Source organism: Dermacentor albipictus, chromosome 1 (genome assembly GCF_038994185.2).
Source record: "Dermacentor albipictus isolate Rhodes 1998 colony chromosome 1, USDA_Dalb.pri_finalv2, whole genome shotgun sequence".
In the NCBI taxonomy this organism is placed as follows: domain Eukaryota; kingdom Metazoa; phylum Arthropoda; class Arachnida; order Ixodida; family Ixodidae; genus Dermacentor; species Dermacentor albipictus.
Genome location: NC_091821.1, coordinates 370621456 through 370645919, shown reverse-complemented (window position 1 = coordinate 370645919; position 24464 = coordinate 370621456). Strand labels below are relative to the sequence as shown.

The window sequence follows — 24464 nt, the reverse complement described above, 5'->3', positions numbered from 1 at the left end:
GACAGTCTAAGCCTCCACGTGCCTGCCGCCGTGAGTGTCTGTATAATTGCTATAGCAATAAAACGAAGAACGCGCACCTCGTCATGCAGCAGCGACACAGCAAGGGCGTCGCTTTGCAGCCCAGTCCTTCCTATTTTACCATTGACAGCACGCATCACGATGGATAGATTTCGGATGTGTACAGTTATAAAATCACTGTCAGACTTAGTACTCCCTTGAAAATTACAAGCGCCTAATATTTTCCTGGCGTAGGGAGCTCTGCAACCCTAGTATATGCTTGAGCTAGGTCTCCCTCACGAAATTACGTTGCCGCATTCCCTCCCTGTGTATTTATCTACACAGGTTGGCATGGTTTGGTGCTCTCCCATTTGTGCTCTTCGTTCAGTGTGGACGAAGCAATTCAACACTTTTCTCCATTTCGCCGCCCGCCTGAATGTTGCAAGAAAAACAATCATGGAACTGCGTTTCGTTAACTCTGCCTGCAATTAACGGATCCTGTTGTTCCTTCATTTGGAACCATGGCTCTGGGATTCAGTCATAGATACGTTTGCTCCGCCGTCAAGAAATTCGTTATTAAATCCAGTCGATTACCCGATTAAATTTGCATCTCTTTCGCTTTTGTCCTTTTCAATTAATAATTATTGATTCTTGTTGTTGTCCTTTCACGTTAACATTTAATTTGGCCTTTCCACATCTTTTGCTGTATATAAGTCCTGAAAGTTTAATTCCTGTCATAAATTGGAGTAATCCTTGTATTTCAGGGTAAATCTCCCATAGTGGCAGGATTGGCCAAGAAATCGATCAAGAACTACAACAGCAACAAACCACATGCAGCACAGCCGTTGTGACAGCATGTACGACTTCCGACCCGGCTACAACTGGGCTCGGGCTGGAAGGTCAGGCTTTGCCATGGCCAACATCAACATCCGGCGTCCCGACTTCCGTCCGGTCCTTCATCTACGTATGTAGCAGCTGCGTTCCCATGCCTCCGTCCTGACTATCACACGGTTGGAACGCCGGGCTTTGCTCCGGCCAACATCACCCTCTGGCATTCCAGCCTCTGTCCAAGCCTTAATTTACTCACAGGGTTCAGCTTCCTTTCCCCACCTCTGTCCTGGTTACAACACAGTTGGAACGTCGGGTTTTGGGCTGGCCAAAATCAGCGTCTAGTCACCCGATCTTATCCGGTTCGTCACCCACACACAGACCTACGTTTCCCACCTCTGCCCCGGCTACGTCAAAGCTGGAATCCCGGGCTTTTCTCAGCCAACATCAACCTCTGGAGTTCCGGCTTGTGTCCAGGCCATCACCGACGCACATAGTCGGATCTGCTTTCCCGGCCTCTGTCCCGGCTGCAACACGGCTGCAACACCAGGCTTTGTTTCGGTTAACATCAACCTCTCGCGTCCCTACCTGTGCCCGGACCTTCAACCACGCACGTAGTCAGGTTTGCGTTCCTTGCCCAGTCCTCGCCTCTGCCTCGACTACAAGGTCTTTGCCCCGGCCAACATCAACCGTTAGCGTCCCGGCCTGTGTGCCCGGTTCGTCACCTGCGCAAGGACTATACTCCTTCCCCAGCCCCAGTGTTACCGGCCTCTATCTTGCTTGAACACAGCTAAAACGCCAGGCTTTGCGCCTGCAAAACTTCGGCGCCTTGGCCTGTGTCCGGGCCCCGTCATCTACGCACGGATTTGGGCCTCCGTTAGAGGGTCTTTTCTGAGACGCGTTTCACCAGACCTGCCGTTACGGTCGCTTTCCGAGATCTGTCTTGGGCCGGCATCCCCGGACTATGGTCCGCACCACATTCCCTTTCTGACCTGGAGCTGATGGTCTTGGAAGCCTCACTGAGCCAGTCGCGGGCTTACACTGGAGGCCCAAACTGCAGAACTTGTGGTTGCAAGTGCGATGCGTACGTCCGTGCTGCAGTCACTGAGGTCTACTTCCAAGCTCGAGCTGTGAGTCACTTCGACGGGGAACGTTATCGGCCGTGAAGGCTCATAAAACTGCACACAGTGCAAGGAGGCTCGTGTCAGGCAATCAGTAACGAGAGCCGATTGTGAATTCTGGAAGGCAGGAGGGCTCGCTCATTGTGCTCTGCTAATCCTTTCGACAAGCTTCCATTCTGTATAGGCGTCGCTCGAGGTGTGATTACAAGTGGACGAGGGGGGCCTTTTCTTCTGGTTCTCTATTGTGGTTGGCTGAGGCGACCTGTAGCTTTCGAAGCACTTAAAGGAGTTGACGAGACAGAGTGTAGTTGCAGTGCGCGCCAACAACTCATGAATGCCCGATATCATTTTTATATGTACACTTGTAATGTCTCACAACGCTAAAGTCCCCTGTACGAATACAGTGATACAGTATTCATTCACTACGTCTTCTCTGTCTTGTCCGTCGCCTAGGCCCGCATGCTTTCCATCACAACACATGCAGGCTTTTATTGGTCATACATTAACTATAGCAACCTGTGCCCTGAAGTAGCTACAACAAAGGTAATCAGCGCAATTTTGCTGACATATTTGCAAACTGTGATTCGCTGGACTACACTTAGGTTCTGGGGGGAACGTAAACGCTATCTTCACACACATGCGTTCGCATCTCGATACGTCCATTAATCTCTGCACACTTTGTAAGGCCTGCCGCCTCTGTAGCAAGGTTCGTTTTCTTACGCCGCAGGAGCTTTAAGCAGGCCGACTTAAGCACCAGGAATAGGAAGTAACTTAAGCGTTCAATGGGTAGGCCTGTATGCATAGAAAGAAACAATGTCGCTCCTTCAGGGGGCGTGTGCTGCGGTACACGTCGAACCCGCCTAATCCTTCTTTTTGTACACTTCCAGCTGCCTAAGCCTCACCTTATTCTTTCGTACCCGCTTACACTCCTCACTCCAGGGAGCTGTTAGGTACGTATTTAAACGTTGTCAAGGAAAGCCATTGTTGCCGCGACGAGGACAAGTGCCCTTGTAGAAGCGTTGTCAACAACCGAAGGCTTTTCTTGTTGGCCCACTCTTCACCTCTGAAGTCAAGTGATTTTTCGTTGCTGCACGCTTTATCAGCCACCGCAGGGACGGCTATGGTCAGGTGCATCCTGTGCCCTTGCTGAAGCAGCAGGAAATCCTGCAGCTTAGGTAGAGATAGACAAGTTTAGCGATAAAAAAAAGAAGACTTCAATACAATCGTGATATGATACTGTCAACTCAGATTTCGATATTTCCATTTGTTTTCGTATACGCCGATGCAGGCACTGGGGTTCCTTCCTTTGGCATTTTTATTTTTTCTCCTTCTCCTCTAACCACAGAAGCACGTGTACCCAGTTCATGTGGCTGCGTGCTCATAACAGCAGTGCCGCGCTCCAGGACTTGGTGGTGGTGCGTCCATTACGGTGGGTAATGTTGCTTGACGTTGCAATGGTCAAAAACGCTATAGTGCATATTATAGCGCTCTGCTGCGCACCATGTTGCCTCTGCCGCGAAGGCGCGAAGAGCGTGCTCAGCTCGGCCAAACATCGGCGTTTCTGACGTCTGTATGTGTGCTTTCGTCCGTTGGGCACGCAAGGCCTCTCAAAATCCCTGGCTCCGCCACTCTCGGCCGAGCCGCAAGCTGCGGTATAGACGACAGCACGGCGCTGCTCCGTGGCACACTTGGCCAGGCTTGCTTGCATCAGCACAACATGTCGTTTATGGCACCGTAGGTGGTGACAATGGGACCATAAATATTTTTAATAATACCTCCCGGTTTTTGAACCACCTAATTCCCCTAACACAGAGCGTATACACGGGGTAATATTGTTGTACATACTGCGAAAGCCATTTTACATCCTATAGCTATAGTTTTTTGTTTACTTTTTTATACTACGAGTGTGCTCACGTGTCGCTTGCGCCATAAATTCCCCTTTCTTACCCTTCCCCTCCCCCTCCCCCTAAAAAAGCGAGATTTTTAATTGTCATTTATTGTTCACTGTGGGTTAATTACTAAAATCACGTCTATGTATAGTTCATTCCAGCCCGCGGTAGAACTGCGTGGCCACGACCATCATGGTTCATTATATATGCGACTAAAAACTTAAGTCACAGGGCTTTGCTGAGATTCGGGCTGTGCTTGAGCAGGAATGATGATATGGGCTATGTCCAATGACAATACAATTTCGTTTTTCTTCTTCAAGCACTCTCGGGCACTGTCTTACTCCTTATAACGCTTATAAGGGATAAAAATTATAGTATGACAAGATCTTGCGGTATATTGGGTCCTTTGCTCTTTTCATGTCTCATGCCAGGAATGTAAATGCCCATGAATTCCGGCCGGGAGGCAGTCATCAACATATCCCAATCAAATAAACAGAGGGAAGAAATCATTTTGTGAATACACAAAAGTTCAGCATAATATAAATTTAGCAACTCGGCTGGGAATTATATGCGGCCTTTTCGCGTATGTACAAGCACTTAGTTGCAGACTTGCTGCTTAGTGTGTGGTTTAAATGCGTATGGTATTGCGCGAGCAAACTTCTTCAGTGTTACTATATCGTGTTCAAAAAACTATTTTACAGTTTTTGGTGCCCTGTATCAGCAGAAAATAGCTTCGAAGGTATCACACTGACGAAGAAACGTTTCAAGTTTTAACACTGCTGACTCGTTGTCTACTTGTCGTAGCAAGCACTCGACATTATATACCCTCTCACAAAAAAAAAAAAATACAGAAACATTCAAAAGGAAAGAAATGTGTCAGTGCCATGGACATCTCTTACCTCGTGGTTCGACAAGTACAGTAGCGCATTTTCTGCAGCGAAATTTCCATAATCGACAAGCATCGACAGCAGTTGATCACGTACTCCGTGCGCTTTAAAGCAGCTCATGCGTGTCGACAAAAATAGGTAAAAACTAAATAAGAAAGGACACATTCAGCTTGCCCACAGTGCTCGTCGCACAGCGCAACAGGCTTCACAGGGTGGTCATCAGCAGTCGCCAGTCATCGACGTCGTCAGATAGCCACGCCCGGCGCGAGCGTTCACTGCCTATACGCTACACACACTTCCACGGGACGGACAACGTGGAACAAGATGGCTGAGGAACGATTGGCGGGCGTCTCTTACACATTGTCAAGCGAACGAAGCGCCCAGGCACAAACATTCCTCAGCTCCTGCCAGAACCACAGCGACGTGCAGATACACGACGCTTAAGAACTCGGAAAGTATAGGCTCCTCGCAGGTGGAGCGCGGACTACCCAAGTAGCACTCGACATAAAACGCCTGCCACTGCCCGCGTTCGGATATACGCGCACCGCAGACCCCCGCGTATGCAACAAGCCGCGATGCTTGTCCGCTTGCGCTGCGGTGGAGGAAAGCAAGCAAAGACAAACTCGCGCAGTTTACATATATACGCTGGGGCAAGATAGCGCCACCGCCACCCCGCAGTGGACAACGGTCTTTCTCTGTTCCCTGTCCTCGGCGGTGTCGGTAGTGGTGGTGGTGGCGGCGGCGGCGGCTCGATTACGGTGATTACGGCGTGTATCAACACGCCCGACTTTCTGCGCACTCGCTCGGGTGGGTGCGCGAGCGAATACGTATAATATATGTGCGCGTTTGTACCTATATACGCGCCTCCTCCTTTGCACTCGCTCCCTCTCCCGCTATGCCACGTCACAAAGCGTAGACGTTGTCGGCGCTGATGGCATGGGCTGGCTCGCGCATTCTCCCCCGATGTGTACGTGGCGGTTGACCGTCTCGGGTAAACAGTATGCTCACCTTGCCCATCTGCGTGCTGTTCTTCCTTCCTTCCTTCTTCGTGCGTCCCCTCCCCATGCGCATGCGTGTATATTTTCAAGTAGCACGCGGTTTCCTCTCCTGGACATGGTCCGTCTTCTCACCCGGCAAGGCGTCGTCTGTCCGTGCCTGTGGAGTCATTCGTTTGGAAGGAAGCACGTTCGCCCGTGTGTGTGTACTTTTGACGAGTCGTTTGTTTCCACTTCTTCTCGTGTGACGTATCCCACCGAACCCCGTCGAGTATTCTTTTGTGGGGCTAGTCGGGCGCGTCCGTTCCTCGGGCGTCAATTTGTTTCCAGACTTTGTTTCCGCGGACAAAGAGAGGTGCTCGCTGGAAGTACAGTGATGTGCTTAGGACCACCTGTTATCCGCTTTCTGGTCTCGTCAAAACAAATCGCAACAGCACAGCTCCTGTTTTAATTTCTTTATTTCTTTTTTCAAGAAAAGAAAGAAGCGACCATGCACCTATAGTCCTGGAGCGGCTTGCAGGAATATTTAATAATGAAAATAATAATGAATTTAAGAGCGCATTCTAGTGCGGAATAGGAGTTGTCTAGGCAGCATTTAAGAACGCGTTCTTCAATTGGCTATTATTTTTGTTACTATATGTTCGTCCAAGCCGCCCCTGGTCTTTTGATGAAACTGCGCTTATTTTAGCAGCAGGGGCAGTATGCTGCAGCGGTAGCATGCTCTTTAAGATAGCGTGGTTTCAAGTAAATTTTTGTGTGACATATGCGACATCGCCATGAGTTTTTCCAGTGCTAAACGACTAAGTTTATTGCCGACAACGTCAAAAGATACGTAAGAGCATGACTGCAACCAACTGCCTTGCCGAAGTGTCTCGATAGCCTTCGTACGGCAATTAGCTATAAAGGATACTATATCTTCAGCTGTCGTGGTGGCTTTCACATGTGTCATCAAGATTACACTAAAGAAGTCACTAGAAGAAAGTTATACTTTTCTCCGCTAAGGAATCCATTCTTCAATTTCTACGTTTGAGCCGTCGTGCCCAACGTTATATACTGGAACCAACGCTGGTCGTCTCGTCGTCGGCATTCTGATTACCACCGTACACTCATCATCATTGTGCAGTTGGCGTTCTTGCTTTCGACGTCGTCGTCATTGTCCTTGTCGTCGTCACACCAGCTAGCAACCTCTCTTTTGGTTAACGCTTCGTAGACTTCACTTTTTACGGGCTTCTACATTTCTTTTGCTCTGGCACGGCAACTCTCCTCGCTTAAAATTATCTGAGCTCGTGATAAAATCTATTCCAGCATTCACTTTTATTTGTCGTTCTTGTTTCCTTACCAGCGGCTGACAAGGCCAACATTTATTATTGTGTGAATGTATATTCCTGATTTCGGAACTTCTGTGTTGAGAGAGTAAGAAATGCAAATGAAAGACAAGGAAGGTAACAACATGATTTTTCCGGTTGTCTACCCTGCACCGGGAAAGGGAGAAATGTGTGCGAAAGATGGGAGAAACAGAAGAAAAGAAAAAAGAAGCAATATAGAACTGTCTCTGTGGGCGCTGTCGCACAATCTGCGAAGGGGCTATACATAGTCATACAAAGTGTCAATGTCCCACTATACATTTGATGTCACACAGCGCAGTCGCAACTTATCCCAATAGTCCGGTATCTCTTAAGCTATCTATTTTGTCAAGTTCCTAATGCTTTTCTGTATATTCTTGGAGAGTTAAAAGGTCGCAAATAGCTTTATTCTTATGTTCTTTAACAAAATAAGATATTGTCAAAGACAGGTCAACTGCAATGTAACTGCTCTAACGCACAGCTGAACAACCCAGTACAATTTGGCAAACATTAAAAAGCACAATGTTTGGAAGCGCTTATGTTCTACCATTGCGCACGCACATACGTAAACACAAGGAAATTCTTATCTCGTTGAGTTCTGTTGACCTTTGGGAAACTAGGAGTTTCTAGCTGTGCGCATGTGTTATTTCGAACGTGTCTGTCAGTATGCTCCGATCTTCGAGGTTGCTTATACTTCGCCCCTTCGCATCTTTTAGAAAGGAACACAAGAAAGACCGATACAAAACAGAAAGCAACTGTTGCACGAATAGAAAATCGTCATTGGAAAGATACAAATAAGTCTGCGAGAGCAACTAGATGGACATTGCCGATCCGCACATATGCGGCTCGCAGCACGTCGGAGGGAAAGGTGCTGCTGAACGGGACGCTCCGGTAGACGTGCCGGTGGTGTTCGCTGTGAACATGCCCTCTTCAGCAAGCGGGGCAAACGGAGCGGGACTTCCTCCATACAGCAAATTACCGTGTTGCCTTTGTGCCGCCGCCCTCCAGCAAAACGGGGAGGGAAGCGCCCGGCGCGAGAAAGAGTGATGACCTCCCTTCGGAATTCGGGCATTTTGTAGGTAGGACGGCGAGGAAAGGAACGCCGGTTGAGTTCCTGCGCGATGCCCCCCCCCCCCCTCCCTCCTCCCCCTGGCCGATATGCTATGTCATACAGACGTTTGCCGCGGCATTTCGTTATTAGAGAGCCAGTACCTGATTGTTTCGCTTTACTTGGATGCCTGACCTGCTCTCAGTTTCCCTGTCATTCTTTTTTTTTTCATCTGAATGCAAACAGTTTATGCCAAGGCGCTCTATAGCGGGAGATGTCGTACGAAAAGTTCTGGTGTCCTGCTTCGATGCAGTCATACATATAATGCGGAAGGTCTTGGGAAAGTTGCCGTCGTTAGACTTTCCATAATGTATCTTTGGTTCATAGAGCAACAAAGACTACTTATAGTACAACAAGTTAACAAAAGCTAAAGTCACTAAAACACCCAACTTGTGTCCCCCATGGATGCCTTTCAGTAAAGCCGCAGAAGATGCTCAATGCATGCAAACAAGGTACACGCCATGTCAAGCCGATTGTTGTCAGTGCGCCCGGCATGTGTATTTTTATTGCGATAACAATTATATGGTCACTCTAGGCCCATTTTTGCTGTCGCCGTTGCCGTGATGTTCCGTGTAAAATTCAAAGGCGATGAGATCGTCGCCGCGCGCCGCATGCCGCATGTGCGAATAAAAGCGTGCGACGATGCGCCGACAATGGCGGCTCAATCATGCGCGCGCAAGGGAGGAAAGCGGGGATGAAGCGCGCCGTCTTCCGTCATGCGCTAGGCACCGATGGAAAGGGAAGGAAGCGGGAAGCGTTCTACTCCGGCGCCTTCTGCACATGGCGCGGCTGCGCGGGCCCCATCTTGAAAGGAATCTGCGACGGGTACAGAACGCGCCGAGTGCCGATAGCTTCGTGTGCGCTGTGCTCTCGCTTTAGGCAGCACGGAGGTCAATTTGCTCGTTGCTGCTGCCGCGCTTCCTCACTCCAGCGTTTCGACCGCGAGTATGCGCGATCATCGAGTGAGATCTGTTTAAGTTTGCTCGTGCGCGTATGACACAATGCTTGTTAATTTATTAGTAAGCGAATGCTTACAAGTTTATACGACCGATAAAACTACTTTCCTCACTTCGCACAGCTCTCCACTAATTTGATATCGCAATCGGTGCTCCGCCTTTCGGATGAAACTGCTACATTTTTTTTATTTATATTGAAATGGATTGATCCGATTTGATTAGAGGAGCCCGAAGTAATAAGCGCACATACAGAGCATGCATTGTTCAAGTTATGCTACGTGCGTCGAAATACCATAAGCTATATATCTTGAATTTGATCATAGCAGCTTCCGCTGAAGTAGTGCCTGTTGCTGTGAAAATTATATGTTGTGTGCACGCGCGGAAATAAAGTACAGCGTGCGTTGTTTGAGGACAAGCAGACGAAATATTAAGACCAGGAGTGTCAAGGCGCACTCGAAGTGTGCGCAGGCACAGTTGACGGCGGTGCAGGACGCAGTATTGCAGCAGGCGCGAAATTCGAATGGGGGAAAGCCTTGTTTGCGGTCTGTCTGCAGCAAGCGGTACTGAGTATGCAGGAAGCTTTGCGAAGTGCCTGTTATGAGCACAAACCCGCCATTGACGACAGTGTAGTTTTATGCCAGCTTCTGGATTGTACGAACGCTTGTGATAGCGGAGATTCCTCTGCGATTGACTGTGAATGACCATTATTTTACTTTTCTCTCCTTATCTATTCTTCCCCTTGGACACCCCCCCCCCAAAGCTTCTCTCTCTCTCTCTCTCTCTCTCTCTCTCTCTCTCTCTCTCTCTCTATATATATATATATATATATATATATATATATATATATATATATATATATAATCTTGCACCGTTATTATTGGAGCGAATGTTTTCTTGCTTTTTTCCGGCGTTCGTCGTCCTTTCATCAGCGGATATATTTATAGCTATATATACGAAACGTATATGTTCTCCGAATGCAAGTGCCAGTAGACGGGGTTATATAAATCCTATATGCTGGCTTCCAAAGTAGTGCGAATAAGCGCACCTATGTTATGTATAATAATAAAAAGAAAATCATTGCATAAAACACCGACACCTAATGTCGGTTCTTATAGGCATGTTTAAAGCACACCCACCTATTCATAGCATAATGTACAATACTCAGCGGCTTCTTTCATTTACTTGATTTTCTATGATTTACCCATTCGCTATTTGCCACTGGGTGTGTGGCTGTGTGCTCTTTCTAGGCTAATCTTCCAGTATGCTACTGTGACACAAGAGGTGCAGAAGCCTTAAAGGTTATATGTGAATGTGCTTAGAGTGGGCACAAGTGATATAGAAATTGTGACCTGTGTGGTAGATGAAAATTGCATGCGATTACACGCTGCACAGAATCATAGTAAACACAATATAAACATTAGTGGCTGTATAGGATTTATATAACCACTTCATTTAGACCGTACATGAGCACTAGATTTTTAATTCCTTTTTTTTTACTGTTTAATCATGTATATTTTTCTACGAAGATTATTGTGCTTTGTAGGATATAAGAACGTTTTCCGATGATCATACAGAAAGTTTTAAGCATTATTTTACTGTATTTGACAAACGGTGTATCACCTGAAAATTAATGTTAATTTTCATATAACTGTTGCGATGTCATTTATTTAGAGGCAGTCGCCTTTTCATTGTGATTACAATAGCAACGATGTTCGGTTACTAAGTGTTTCGCATTACGAGTGCTTAGGTGTCTTCTGTACACCTATTACGTCTGTAGTCCGCACACGTAGACTGCACCTGTTCCAAAGCAATAAAAAAAAAATCTAGCTTACCTTCACCGCACTTTGTCTGCAGCTCCGAGAGGCACCAAATTAGTCTCATACTAAGTGCTAATTCATCTATTTCTAGAATATGCATCCTACATTTCGAATCTTTACAACCGGTGTGAAATCTTGAGACTATGCAAAAGAAGTTGTCCGTTTTATTTAGTGTCACTTCGACCGCGATTTTTTAACCTTCTGCTGCATTCCGCGAGCTCAACGCCAAGCTGATTTCTGAAGAGCAGTGCGTGGAGTCCTTGAAGATTCTCTATTCTTTCATGAATTTCCCGTCACCTCTCCCACGCCATGTCCTTCTAACGCCAGCCCAGCTTTTCTCTCATAATCTCCCTCTCTCACCTGACATCAGCTAGAAGTCACCGTACCTTGAAAATCGAACCTTTCCATGCAGCAGCGCACTTTTATGCTCAAATACAGTTTCCCCCCCGATGGATTGAACAGCGCAACCCATTGCCTGGTGAAATCGCGAATTATCTTTCTCAGTTTTTTAGATGCCGTAGGCAATGCGTAAGCAAACATACTTCTTTTTTTCTTCGTGCTGGGGTTTAGCCACCATTTTTGCATCCTGCTGTGTCAGGATAGTTAGCGATTTGTTTTGGTGGTGAAAAAAAAAACTCTGGCTCTCATGTTCCAAGCATTTTTCTGCTTGCTTTTCAATTAAAGTTAACATTTTGTGCTTAAGCATGTGTTTCGATTGCGTTCGTAAAATTGACCAAACCATATTGTTTACACCCACTTTTATTTCAGAAGACGTTGTCGTTGTCCAGGAAGCTTGGCACCTCAAGTGAATGAGGAAGTCGTCGGGTCGTACTCCGTGAACGTGTCATTGCCTTTTCGAATTCTCCTCGCTGTCTGGAATGACTTTTTTCATTGTTTTCTTGCCGGACACAAGAAAAAAAAAACCGCATGCATATGCTATCGCATAGCACCAAGCCGACCGACAGTATATACCACATCGCTGCATTGTGATCGACGGCAGCTTTGGGCTGCTGTCGAGATCAAGATGGCGCTATGGTGCGCCGCCGGCAGGTTGGTTCAAGTGAAAGGCGAGAGTCCTGAATGAACAGCGCTCGGTGATGATGTACGAGCACAAGGCGTATAGTAAATGGAATCTCGCGCGGTCCTAGGCGGGAGCGGAAAACAAAGGAGACATTACGCGCGCGCCGCCTCCTCTGTGTCTTTGAGCGGTGGCCACGGCCGTTGCTGACCGGACGTGTCGAGTGGGCGCCACCGCTTCTTTAGCGTCGCTCGTAAAAACACCATCTGTAGGGCGCACTACGCGCTGAATGGTTCTTTCCATTTCCTGAACCTGAATGTCGGTTCATGAATGCAGCCGACGCACGTATGCAAGTGCACGCACACACCTTGATGTATGGCTTTCAAGGGGGGCGAAAGGTGCCCTGCCGGAATTAAAAGAGAAAAACGAAGAGGTCTGTTTCGGAGGTGAAAGGACTGTGTCCGTTTGCCGCGACCTATCGTCCGTGAGGAAGAGCGGCGTACACGTGTACGGCAAGATGCTAGCCGATGTACCGGCAATCTCGGAGAGGGTGAACAAAAACGCTGAGCCACATATATAGGTATATACACACGCTTATATATTTTCCATTTTGCTTTATTTCGGCGCACCGCGCTATCTGAAGCGGGAGATGCGTACATTTGCTCGTAAATGTCGATAGAACGAGCAGCCAGCAACCATTGTTTGGCGTGTTCAATGAAGGCTACCTTCTTGCGCGATTCAAGCTGCCGATTCAAGCTGCTCCTTTTCGTTTACGGGTGATGCCTCGGGTGGACTTACGCTACGTTTGTTTTGTTTTCAGCAAATGCGCCGAACTATTCCGAAATAGCAAAACGGCATACTGTGCTATTTTCTTCCGCTTCAAGGCATATCTTGTGCCACCCCTTCCTTATGTTTTCTTTTCTTTCTGGCGGGCGAGTTGGACTATTCTTAAGAATCGACGAAAAGTTCGCCGCGTGTCTTCTTTTGTTTTTCTTTTTGTTTCGGCGTCTCTAACTTTCGTATTGTTTTCGGGCTTGGTGAGTCGTCTCGAAGCGCAGCACGATTTGCTTACGAATGGCGCCTGCATTCTTCGGAGTCGTGACCGACCGATACAGATCAGAGTATTGCCGCTCCTTTGTTCCCGCAGCATCGCAAATGGCGTATGCTGCGACTCGAAAAGTAGCCGAATGCAAACTTCACGTTCTACTCTAGTTTCCCAATGAACGCGCCTCAAGAACGCGCCAAAGACATGTTATTGTATTATAGTCCCGGACGTGCTCCGCGATATATCTCGGCAGTCCATCGATTCTCGAAGGCTTGATCCTCTAGATCTAAGCGGGGATGAAGTTTCAGCCCTTAAGGTAAGGGGTATGCTGATTCTTTACTAACACATGCACAAATGACCACTGCGAACATTGATCAGATATCGAGACAGGCGGATGCAGATAAAGAACAGCACTCTCACACCCTTCCAGGCACCATGTACGTGCACCGTATATTCGCAAAGTCAAGGCAAGCACAGAGAACGCCTTATATTCCATTTTCAGCGCGCATCTCGCGCAAACCCTCTTCCTTGGGATTGCGATGCTTGCCTATAGCCGACTTAAAACAAAAATAAACAGTGCTGCTCACGTGACAGAGAGAGAGAGAGAGAGAGATAAACGGGATGGGAAAGGCAGGGAGGTTAACCCGATAAGACTCTGGTTTGCTACCCTGCACTGCATGCGGGAAGGGTAAGGGAAATGAAAGGCGGAAAGAACAGCGGATAGCAAAAGCAAAGAAACGAAAAAAGTAAAGGTATGGAAGGTAGTGAACGTCCATGAGAATTACAGTCTCTCCAATAGGCCACTCGAACGTAAAAAAGATGGCTGTGGCTTAGCTAAGGTTAAGCCCAGGATGCGAAGCATACTAGCCTTTATTTTAGTTGTTGAACCACTGTTTAGCTTGGTGAACTGCTGTTGCTTGGCTATATTTGGTTCGCCTAGACGAAGAAACAACTCATGCAGGCGAGCGCACGAGCTGAGACCCGGCTATGTAGCTACGCGGCCGCAAGCGAGCGCACGAGTTGAGCCTCCGCTTTTGCAGCTGTTATGACGTCATATGGCTACGCGGCCGCGCGCGGCGCAGCAAGGAAGAGCGTGGTGTGCGGGTATGCTTCGCATAAAATTTCAAGAGTGCCTTCACCGTCTTGTGGCGTAAAAACTGTATAAGTCGGCGTTCCAGGACTGTCTGCTCCGAAAGCGGCCGGTCGTCAAGACGCGCCAGCATGGTCGCGATCGAGTGACTCCCTGTATGCGCTGTGTCAGGGACAATGACAAAGAACGTGTTCGATAGTTTCCTCGTTGCCGCAGTGGTCCCACGCAGCACTATCCTCCCATCCGATGCGGAAAGCAAACGACATCATAAATGCGACGTCAAGCCACAATCGGTAAAGTACCGTTGTCTCGGGTCGGGATATTCCAGGCGGAGGATGAAGTTGCAGACAGGGGTCCAGTCGATGTAGACGTGTGTGCTGGAAACTAGGTTTGTTCCATAACGATTGTAAGGCATCATACGCAAGCACTCGAAGTTGCTCTATCTGCTCATGAAGACGGCGTGCAGGAGCCAATACCGCTGTCAAGAACAGATGCAGCAGCGCGACGTGACGGATAGGAGCATGCGCAACGATAGGAGCTCTACATGCAGCGCTGTTTTATTCCAAATAACGCACCGACCGGTACAACCGTTATCCACCCCTCCCCTGCTGGCTCTAAGCGACGCTGCATATATTTTGGCAAGTACCGGATCAGCAAGGTCATTCCGAATTCTTGAACGTACAACTGAATGTGACTGCAAGAACATTAGTGCGCTGGCACCTTCTTCCATAGGAATATGGTCGGGACATATACGTATACTTGCCGGCGTTCATTTCTGCCTCATTTAGTTTACGAATTCTCCTGTCCAGCAAACCAAAACATATCTGTTGCTGGGAGAGGGCCAGAAGGTTGGTCTAAATTAGTGCTTTCAGTCAATCTAAATAGTCACCCTTGGGGTAATGGATAGAAGAATAACAAGAAGTTTGCAGGAAAAGACGACGATGTCGCTTCGGAGGAGCTGCCAGAATCATCGACCAAACACAGACGCGCATATCTGAATCTACCAGAGAAAAACAATGTTCCGCACTGGACATAGCGAAAACAGTTTCTCCGCTGGGTGAGGCGAGCGAGAATCGGATCCGAAACGACAAGAGGAACACGCCGACCTGACTTTAAATGGCAAGTGTAAAGCAACCTCTCAGCCGAAAAACAAAGAAGCCTGCTACAGATGAACTTCTCGAATTATTGCAAAACAAGCCTAAATACAAACTTATCGAATTATACATGAATAGGAGAAATATACTTTGGAGTCGCACATCATGTCCGTAATTATTTATTGAAATAGTCCGCAATGGCGTGCGCGTATAGGTCCCCTGGCATCGACAGCATTGATACACAACAATGTTTTTCTTGTAACACCCCTCTCCTGATCCATTCTTGTCGGCATGCTGAGGGTCATCCAGTGCATGCGCCGAAAAGAACATGGTGGCGTGCTCACGTCAGAGCAAAACGTCAAGCGGCAGTGCGGCGTCGTGTCAACAGAAACGTCTATAGACTCTCCCCAGAATCGAACCTCGACGTTCCCCACTCTGTCTTTTTTTTTCGCTACGTCCCGATCCTGCAGCAATCGGAGACACAAATGACTCGGCAACGGGAACGCCTGCTCATGAATCCATAACGCACGTCGGCACGCCACCGCGCTTCTTTGTGTGACACGCGTATATGGGCACACGACGCCGTCCGTCCAGGGTCCCGACATTCACTGCAGCACAACATAACTGCTCGGGCCAGCGTAAACCAACGCTAAAAACGAAGGCGAATGGCTCGCACGCAGCGTTCCTACACACGTTCCAGTCCCTGCACCTATTTGCTTCTGCGTCATCGACCGCCGGCGCATGACAACCCAGCAAACCAATCCTACCCCGGAGATGTCGCGCCAAACCAAACACAAGCAGCGCGCTCGCTTGCCGCCGCGACCTGAAGAGAAATCCTTGGAGCCAAGGCTCCGAGCGGGTCGATGCCGCCTTTCTACTCTGTTTTCGCGACAGGACTTGTATACGTGTGCGCGTACTACATATCTGCATGCATATAGCCGCATGTGTATATGCACGCCTGACAGAAAGACCGGCCGGCCGGCTTCTTCTGGCGGACACCTAACCTCCCGTACATACGCTTTCATCGATATGTGACACAGTTTGCTCGCGTCCGTCTTGCGTGTTTATGCAAACGTTCTAAGGCGTCGGCGCGCCGAAGAGCAACAATGGCCAGCCCGCGTGGGCCTCTGTATTTCTGCGAGAGTGTATGTGCGGGACTCGGAGTCCGCTGCTGCCGCTCCTGCGTATATGGCCGCCTTGGGTGTGCATCGGGCTGCAGTCTGCACGTATACAGGGTGAAGCTGCCACGCCTTTTTAGCAGTAGCGTGCCTTATTGTCGAAGGAAACAGCGGCAATCGATGCGAAACAGGCGCAAATTTGCTCTGGCTCTCCTTCGGCTTCTCGGAGGCAGCTTTTCGCACGCCCTTTCTGGACCGAGGCGGTCTGTCGCGTGAGTGCTGCGAATCTATAGAGTTCGACGCAGACGCCTTCTTGCAGCCTTCCTTTGTTTAGTTTCTAATATATTTATTTGCACGCGGCGCATACACGCCTCTGTCGGCCGGTCAGGTCCCTTAAAAAAGAAGGAAAGAAAGAAAAGGTCCGGGACAAAAGGGGAGACCGACAATAGCGCTGCAATTGAGGTTCGACGGCGTCGTCGCGAAAATACCTGCGCGTCTCGGAGAATGCGCCAGTGACGGCGCGAAATCAAAGCCTTTATGCATATGGCACGCGGGAGCAAAGAGAAAAGCACCCGAATGAAATGACATTCGGCATGCTATTCACTCGGCCAATCTATTGATGCAGGGAAATGCGCACAGATCCTTACGGGCACACGTAAAGGTTGCCCTGTAGAAATGCAGTTTTCCTTTCGTTTTCTTTACTTATGATATTTTTCATACAACAGCACGCTTGGGACTTCAATAACGTCGTTGTGTACGGGCGCCTGTATGCACGCCCATGTATATAGCTATAAACGAACGTGTTGTAATCGATAGTATCGCAGATATCTCCATGAAGGTATACGCAAAGTGCCAAGAAACGACTCCCGCGAACTGTATTGTTCTTTTCACCTCTTTCCAAAGGCAGTGACTGGATTGTGTCCAGTCAGGGTACCCAGTCAGAAGGAGGGCGACACGTAATTCCCAGGCTATATATTCATACAGCCGGCAGCCAGCGCCTTCGGGCATTTGGTAAGCGATTAAATAACAGCAAACTGGAAGCACCAACAGAACTAATACCTTTAGTATATAGAAACATCAATCATGCTTCACTTAATTCTTCGTAGGAGGCGTGATTCTTCTGAGCATAACGAATAATGTGCATGTCGTTAACCCAAGTGACGTGACAAGCGGGGACGTGCATGTCTTGTGTCTTCTATGCAAAAACATATTTTGCGAATGTTGGGAAGTTCGCCTCGAATGTTTAGGACGGTCCTGACGGGCTATTGCGTTATTTTCTGTCTGATACACCGACTTCAGTGTTCCTATATTCTTTTCTCCTTATTTCTTTTTCTACACGCTCGAGCATTTGGACGCCAAGGAAGGCGCTTACGATCGACGCCCACATCTATTTGCAATTGCTTATAACAATAATAATTAAATTGTGCTAAAATATAGGTAATGAATGAGCAATAGTCAGAGCACGCCTCCTCCACAGTAATATTCCAGCATAGGGGAACAGTCTTGATGTCAGTGTTACATCGCGTACAAAGTGCAGTGAAACACTTCAAAAGTGAACGCAAAAGTGAACAGGTTTTGCAACCTCAAGTCAGATGTTGAGGAGGGAAGTTACTTGTTACACCTGTTTCATGTTTACTTTTTTCAATCCTTTAGTGAGCAAAAGTTTCATTCAATCAACAATCGCAAGAACAGTTGATCCGTTGGTTTATATGGTTTATATGGATAGCGCAGAAATGTGAATTTACATTAACTTTCTTAAACCGTATATAGGCACACTAACAGTATTCATGCGAGCCACATAGCCCTTATCCTTCATTATGTAAACACATGTGTATGTTCTTCTATTTAAAAACCGCGCAGCAGCCTACAGTGACAACAATTGTTATAACTTATAACTCATAACGATTGAAGCACGAATTTTGGTTATATAATTCTACGTTGCGTTGTGTGAAAGGTTTCAGGAAAGCCAAATATACGCCACAAAGAGAAGCCGGCAAGTATACGATGCTGCGCAATGTTGGTCCAAACGGGCGAGAGGCTACACAGTGGGCATAGATAGGCGACGAGGCCAAGTCATCTATCTGAGGGTACGGGTGAAATGTAAAGAACCAAACACCGCATTCGTGCAGTAGAACATACTGGTGCAATTTGTCGTTTGTAAATCCTCGAGCACTCAGGTGACTCCTCAGCCCGACACGTGCAGTATCTCTTCTAGCTCCAGGCTGTTAACTCGAAACACTTCATTTTTCATCCTGATGTTTCAGGTCTCAGGCAGTCAAGCTAATAAGGCATCCCCGTGAAAGATCAAAGAAGAAGAGAGAAAAAAAATATGGAACGTAGGGCGCGCAAATGCCTCGCGAAACATCATTTGTATATAGAGTGCGAAAGTATAGTGCTTAGCCTCATTCGAGATGGTTCAAGCCTTTTAACTATACATGCGAGACCCTAATTGCATCTTCAAAATATGGAGTTCGTTAAAAACGCGAAATACCAACAGCATCTTAACGATGCGGCACGGATAACCGCATAAAGCGTGTCATTTATCATACGGCGCCGTCGGTGATCGGCGGACGAGCTGACAAATGATAGCGCGCGGCTAATCAATGTGGTTAAGTGTGCGTAAAAGACTGGCCAATTCGCGGGGGGGCATATTATGCATTCTAATGCTGTACAAGTAGAGACCTTCTCATGCTTGAAAAAAAAAAGTGTGAGGGTGAAAGACTCTTGTAAGAGAGGCAATATCCTTTCGTGCAATGAGTACTCGGCTATATATACAGGTATGGTTGGCTTTCTGCAGCCGCTATAGCTCTCAAGCCTACCACTGAACGAAATCCCAAGGTTCTCACTATACACTGCTACGTGGTCGCATACGTCCAAATACACGCGTAATCGTTGTTGCGTGCCCGACGCAATAACTCAGATGTAACCGGCGACGAGTTATATATGCTGTACACCGGCAAAAATGTGCGAGCCAGGAGAGGATTACGCGAACTTGAATACAAGCGCATCGCTGCCTATCGGTCTTGGCAAAAAAAATGAGATGCGTGCGCATGCACGCCAGCTGTCTCGCACAGAGGAGCGGCCGTGTGTATATACGCGTCTGAGTGTGTTTCTTCGCACTTTGCGGCGAATTACATAACAGCAGTAACAGCGGCGGCCACACCTATGCAGAGGGGACGTAATTCTTCTCACAGTATAGGCGTCAAAAGCTAAACGAAAGGTATAACAAACAGGGCCAAGACTGAGCGCGAACAGAAGCAAAGAGAACGACGGAGATATTGCAGCCGCGACGAACCGCGGAACGTCGCCCCGCTCTTGATTATACGCACTCTCGCTTCACCTCCCCGCGGGTGACGCGATAGCATCTCTCTCACCCTTACATGAGCTCACGAAAAGCAGCAGTGCACTTCACTCCACGTGCATTCGTTCCTGCGTTCTTTTTCATTTCTTCTTTCCTGCCCAACAGGTGTGAAGATTGCGCACGCCAGCTTCAAAACTGCATAATGCGGCGGGCGACAAAAGAAGCTCCAAGTCGAGCAGGCCTTCCTTCCATATAGCCAGGGAGTGGAGGGAGGATGAGGTGCCGCTGCCAGCCGTTTCTGCGGGCAGCGCAGAAGGCGCCTGGTTGTGCGTGCCCTAGCGTGAGCGCGGGACTGCGGAAAGGACGTGGCGTGCGTCAAACGAAAGAAAGCGAAGCAGGGAGAGGAGAGCAAAAATGCGAGATCCCAAATTGAGTAAACGGCCGTATTAGCACCTGTAATGGCAGCCGAGCTGCCTGAAAGAGATCTGTAAAGAGATAGCCACCACCGCCGCCCGGCCAAGGAAGGCGTCCGGCCATCCCACGGCGCTCTTGAACTGCATGCGAGACTCGAAGAAAATAACAATAGTAACAATAAGAAGACGTGCGCGCCCGTCCACACATGGGCCCGCGTCGTCCCGCCATCCGTTCATCAGTCATCCGCTCATCGCTCCGCGGCTCGCTTCTTCCACAAGAGCGCGGTTACCGCTGCTTCTGCTTCTACTGCTTCGCTATAACAGCGCGGCGCTCTCTCCTTCAACTCTCCTTCAACTCGCCTTCAACTCTCCTTCAACTCGCCATGTCTCTCGAGTGTCTCTGTCTGTCCGTCCGGTCTCGGTGAAACTTTCATTCGCAGAGTTGAATCGCGCTCGCGATGATTTGCGTGCGCGCCACATATGCGATCACTCTCCTCGCGGTATGTATAGTTGCCCACGGCGGGAACTGAGTTGATCGCAGGCATATCTCAAGGTTCGCGGTCACCCGCCCAAGGGACAGCAACGGCAGACCTGTCCCATGGCTACGTACACGGCATTTCTGGCAGCTGCGCGTTGCCCCCTCCCCCTCCTCGTGGGTGTTGCAGTTCCTTTTTGCTCTCCTCCCACCGCCGCCGGTTGCCGTGCGCACGCGGAGACAGGACGGGACGCTTGGCTGGTCGCGTGTTTCTCGCGACTGCCGCGGCCGGTGAGAACGAGGCGACTTCGTGCACGGCTGCTTGCCCGCGCCCGGTGCAAAGCTCGCTTTCAGTCGGCCGCGGAAGGACACAGTGTAATGGCCGCCCTGCATGTACATACTTATATATATAGTGGTTCGCTTGCGCACTATGGGGGGAAAACCAAACAGTTCTGTCGGAATGTGTATTGTAAGGAAGTGGTTGCGATAACCGCGGTACTATAAGACACTGCAATCAGGTGTGAATGCCATATGCACAACGTCTTTAATTGAAGGGCGCAAGAAAACTCGCGCTACACTCAGGAAGAGGGCGTATGTATAGACATACGTGAGGTTTTAAGGCCGCAATGATAGGGTTTCGTGATATTACCTTATTTATTTTCGTTTCAAAGCCAAAGCTTTCTCCTCTTCGCGTTATTTTTTTTGTTATAGTTGCTATGTATATTATTATTATTATTATTATTATTATTATTATTATTATTATTATTATTATTATTATTATTATTATTATTATTATTATTATTATTATTATTATTATTCGTTTCGCTGAATTTGCCCAACGTGGCATTACTGGTCCGGGTGACGAAGGTTTATGTCTTAAATCTGCGCGATAAACGCCGTCGTCAGGAATCCAGGTTGATTTTGACCACTTCGGGCTCTGTAAGTTGCTAGCATGTCTGAGAATGGACGTTTTCTCTCTTTAATTCACTTTTTTTCATTGTAATTGCTGCATTTGCCAGGAATCGAACTCCGGACGTCTTCAGCTACAGTGTTTTGACTCAGGTGCCGCGACCACTACATACTATTCTGCTGGCCTTACTTACCAAGGGTATGCACGTTTTACTTAATATATCGAAGCTATCCCGTGTACTGGCGAATTCAGGACCGAGTTTTATATTTCCCTTACATTTCATCCACGCAGTTCTGCAGGCAGCAAGCAATTACTATAGAAAGGGCAGCCTGCCTGTTCCCTCTACTCTTTCCTTCACATTCTCTCTCTCTCTCTTCCTCTCTACGTAATCGGCATAGCGCAGCACTTTGAACAATTCTCACCGCGCCGCGCTTATTTCCAAACACGCACGGAGTTATTTTCTCTATATTGTCCAGAAATGGTCGGAGGGTGGCAGCGAAGGGGAGGACATGTATGTTTAACCCATAAAAGTGCACGCCAGAGGCGATGGACCCGTGTTAGCCTTTCATTAGTTAATGCAGCCAGACTTCGACCCCGCCGGCGAACCTGCAGCCACCGCCATTCCGTACACGACACGCGCTTGCGCTTTGCGCCGCTCATTCGTTCTTTCTTTATTTCTTTTCACCCCGCATTACAACACTCTCGGACAACACTCGCGGTCGCTATAAAATTGCCGGGCTAAACAAAAACGCAAAGAGACGGGCAAATATTAAAGCGACAGCATAAGCGGCGGAGAATAAGCGTGCAGGACGAAAGGACGGGTCGATTTAGCGGAAACACATACAACCATCAATCCGCGGACGTGCCCGGCCGGCCAGTTGAGCCAGCGCCACGTAGCGGACGTCCTGCGCGGCACTGCCTGTGCTCACTCTCATTAAAATACCGTGCAGCGTTCTATACATAATACCGTTCATGGTCGGTGCGCCCTGTCTTCTTCGTCTTCACTCTCCAGTTTTCCGCAAGTTTAGCCCGACAACAATGGAAGTTCAGTAGCAAACAACCCATTTAAAGCCGACGTGTGTGTGCGCGCGCGCGTGCGTGCGTGCGTGCGTGCGTGCGTGCGTGCGTGCGTGTGTGTGTGCGTGTGTGAATATACTTATCGATGTGGCGCGTTGGCGGAGCACTGACGCCTCCTATAGCCCACCGATCATAAGTATAATAAGCGCACTAACGTACACGCGGACGTGATTTCACTGACACGAAGGTGGCGTAGTATATAACACACTCACCGATACGATTTCCCAACACACGCTGTAATGAGCACCAATATTTAAAAAAATATGAAAGCAAGAGACTGATTAGGTAAATTAAGGAGCCTTGTCAGAACTGATGGAGTCAGCGCTAACTTTTAGCTGAATACGTGAAGTTGTTTGCGAGTGACAAGGGTTCTTTACTGCTAATCACCCGTGCGCCACTTGGAGGAACACTATAATCGAGAAGAATATGCTTGCGGTGTAGTCGCCCATGTCGATCATAATAGTTAATGAGACCTACGAAAGAGCTTCGTGAACGGCGTCTGTCTTTAGCCAGAGAGCCAGATTGATAGCTTTCATAATGCTGCATGGTACTAGTTCGAACCCGTGCGAACGCATCACACGCGTGTGACCACACGCGTGGGTTGGATGAGACGGGGCAAGGGCTGTTTGATAAAAGTGAGACCGCTCCAAAGCAGCGATAATAGTTTCGCTCCTATGTGTGAGCCGTCGACGATAATCGTTCCTGCTCTTCACTCAGCAATATACATATCTGGTTTGCGAGTGTTCGCGTGCTTTATAAGATAGAGAATTGGATATTGCAAGCAATCAAAGAGTGAGGAGTGTATCCCATTCCGTCGCGAATTATGACGGACTGTCAACAAATATTTGAAAGTTGCGCAATTTTATTCCAAGGCATTGCATATATATTAGTGAAAGAAAGCCAGGGTAGTAGAATAACCTTTTGAGCATTCTATATTGAGTGCTTTTATTCATCATCAACATCATCATCAATCATTTCTTTATGTCCACTGCAGGATGAGGACCTCTTCAAGTCATCTCCATTACCCCTGCCTGTCACCAGCTGACGCCACCTCATGCCTGCGAATTTGCTTGTTTCATCACACTACCTGATTCTCTGATGGCCTCGACAGCGCCTCCACTCTCTTGGTATCCATTCTGTAACTCGAATAGTCCACCGGTTATCTCTCCTACGCATTATACATGTCCTGTCCCAATCCATTTCTTCCACTTAATGTCAACTATGTTTATATATATATATATATATATACATATATATATATATATATATATATATATATATATATATATATATATATATATATATATATATAGGGTGCGGCCAAAAGTTTTCGCGCTAAAATGAAAATCCATAAATATTGTTGCGAAGCGCTGTAACAAAGTTACTTTCATGTTAACCCAGTGTGTTCCGTACTACACACACAAATACTAATGAACTTTTCGAAAAGCCCGCATTTTGCGTGAATGCAAAATACTGAGCCACTTCGCTGTTGGTTTTCTAGTTCAAAAAACAAAACAAAATAAGAAAACCAGCGGCATTTTTCCATCAGAAGTAGTATTACTGAAATGAACCATCACTTATTGACGGTGAGAAACCCTTGAGGCAATCCTTCCACAAACGTTGGCTTCTTCTGAAACTTCTTGTCAGTGCTCAATTGTTTGATGTGGATGTCTGAGTTTTAAAAAATTGATTGACATTGAGGAATGCCTCATATGTGAAGCGAATGCTGTGATGGCACGCCATGCTGCCGACGTCTTTTAGCAGTTCCTTGCATCTTATGAGACTTGTGTTTCCTTTCATGTGCTCTGTGAGCATCAGTGAGCACAAATTTCAACTTTCCTTTCGAAAGGGCTCTTGGTACACGCCTGCAAGCGTAAACCAAGCCAACGTGCCAACCGGTTACAAACAAATTCGGTGAAGGGAAGGCTTCCCGAGTTTGGTCTGGGCATCCTCTGTATATGGGCGACCCCCCCCCCCCCCCT

The 24464-nt window shown here is 47.9% G+C and overlaps 1 protein-coding gene across 1 annotated transcript in view; it reads left to right on the top strand.

Annotated features, from left to right (window-relative positions):
• LOC135904120 (uncharacterized) overlaps window positions 1-23602 on the top strand; it is a 266311-nt gene extending 242709 nt beyond the window's left edge. The window contains exon 4 of the mRNA XM_070536144.1: window positions 23477-23602. Coding sequence (XP_070392245.1) covers window positions 23477-23481 — 5 coding nt within the window. The 3' untranslated portion in view covers window positions 23482-23602. The remainder of the gene's footprint in view (window positions 1-23476) is intronic.
• The last annotated feature ends 862 nt before the right edge of the window (window positions 23603-24464 follow it).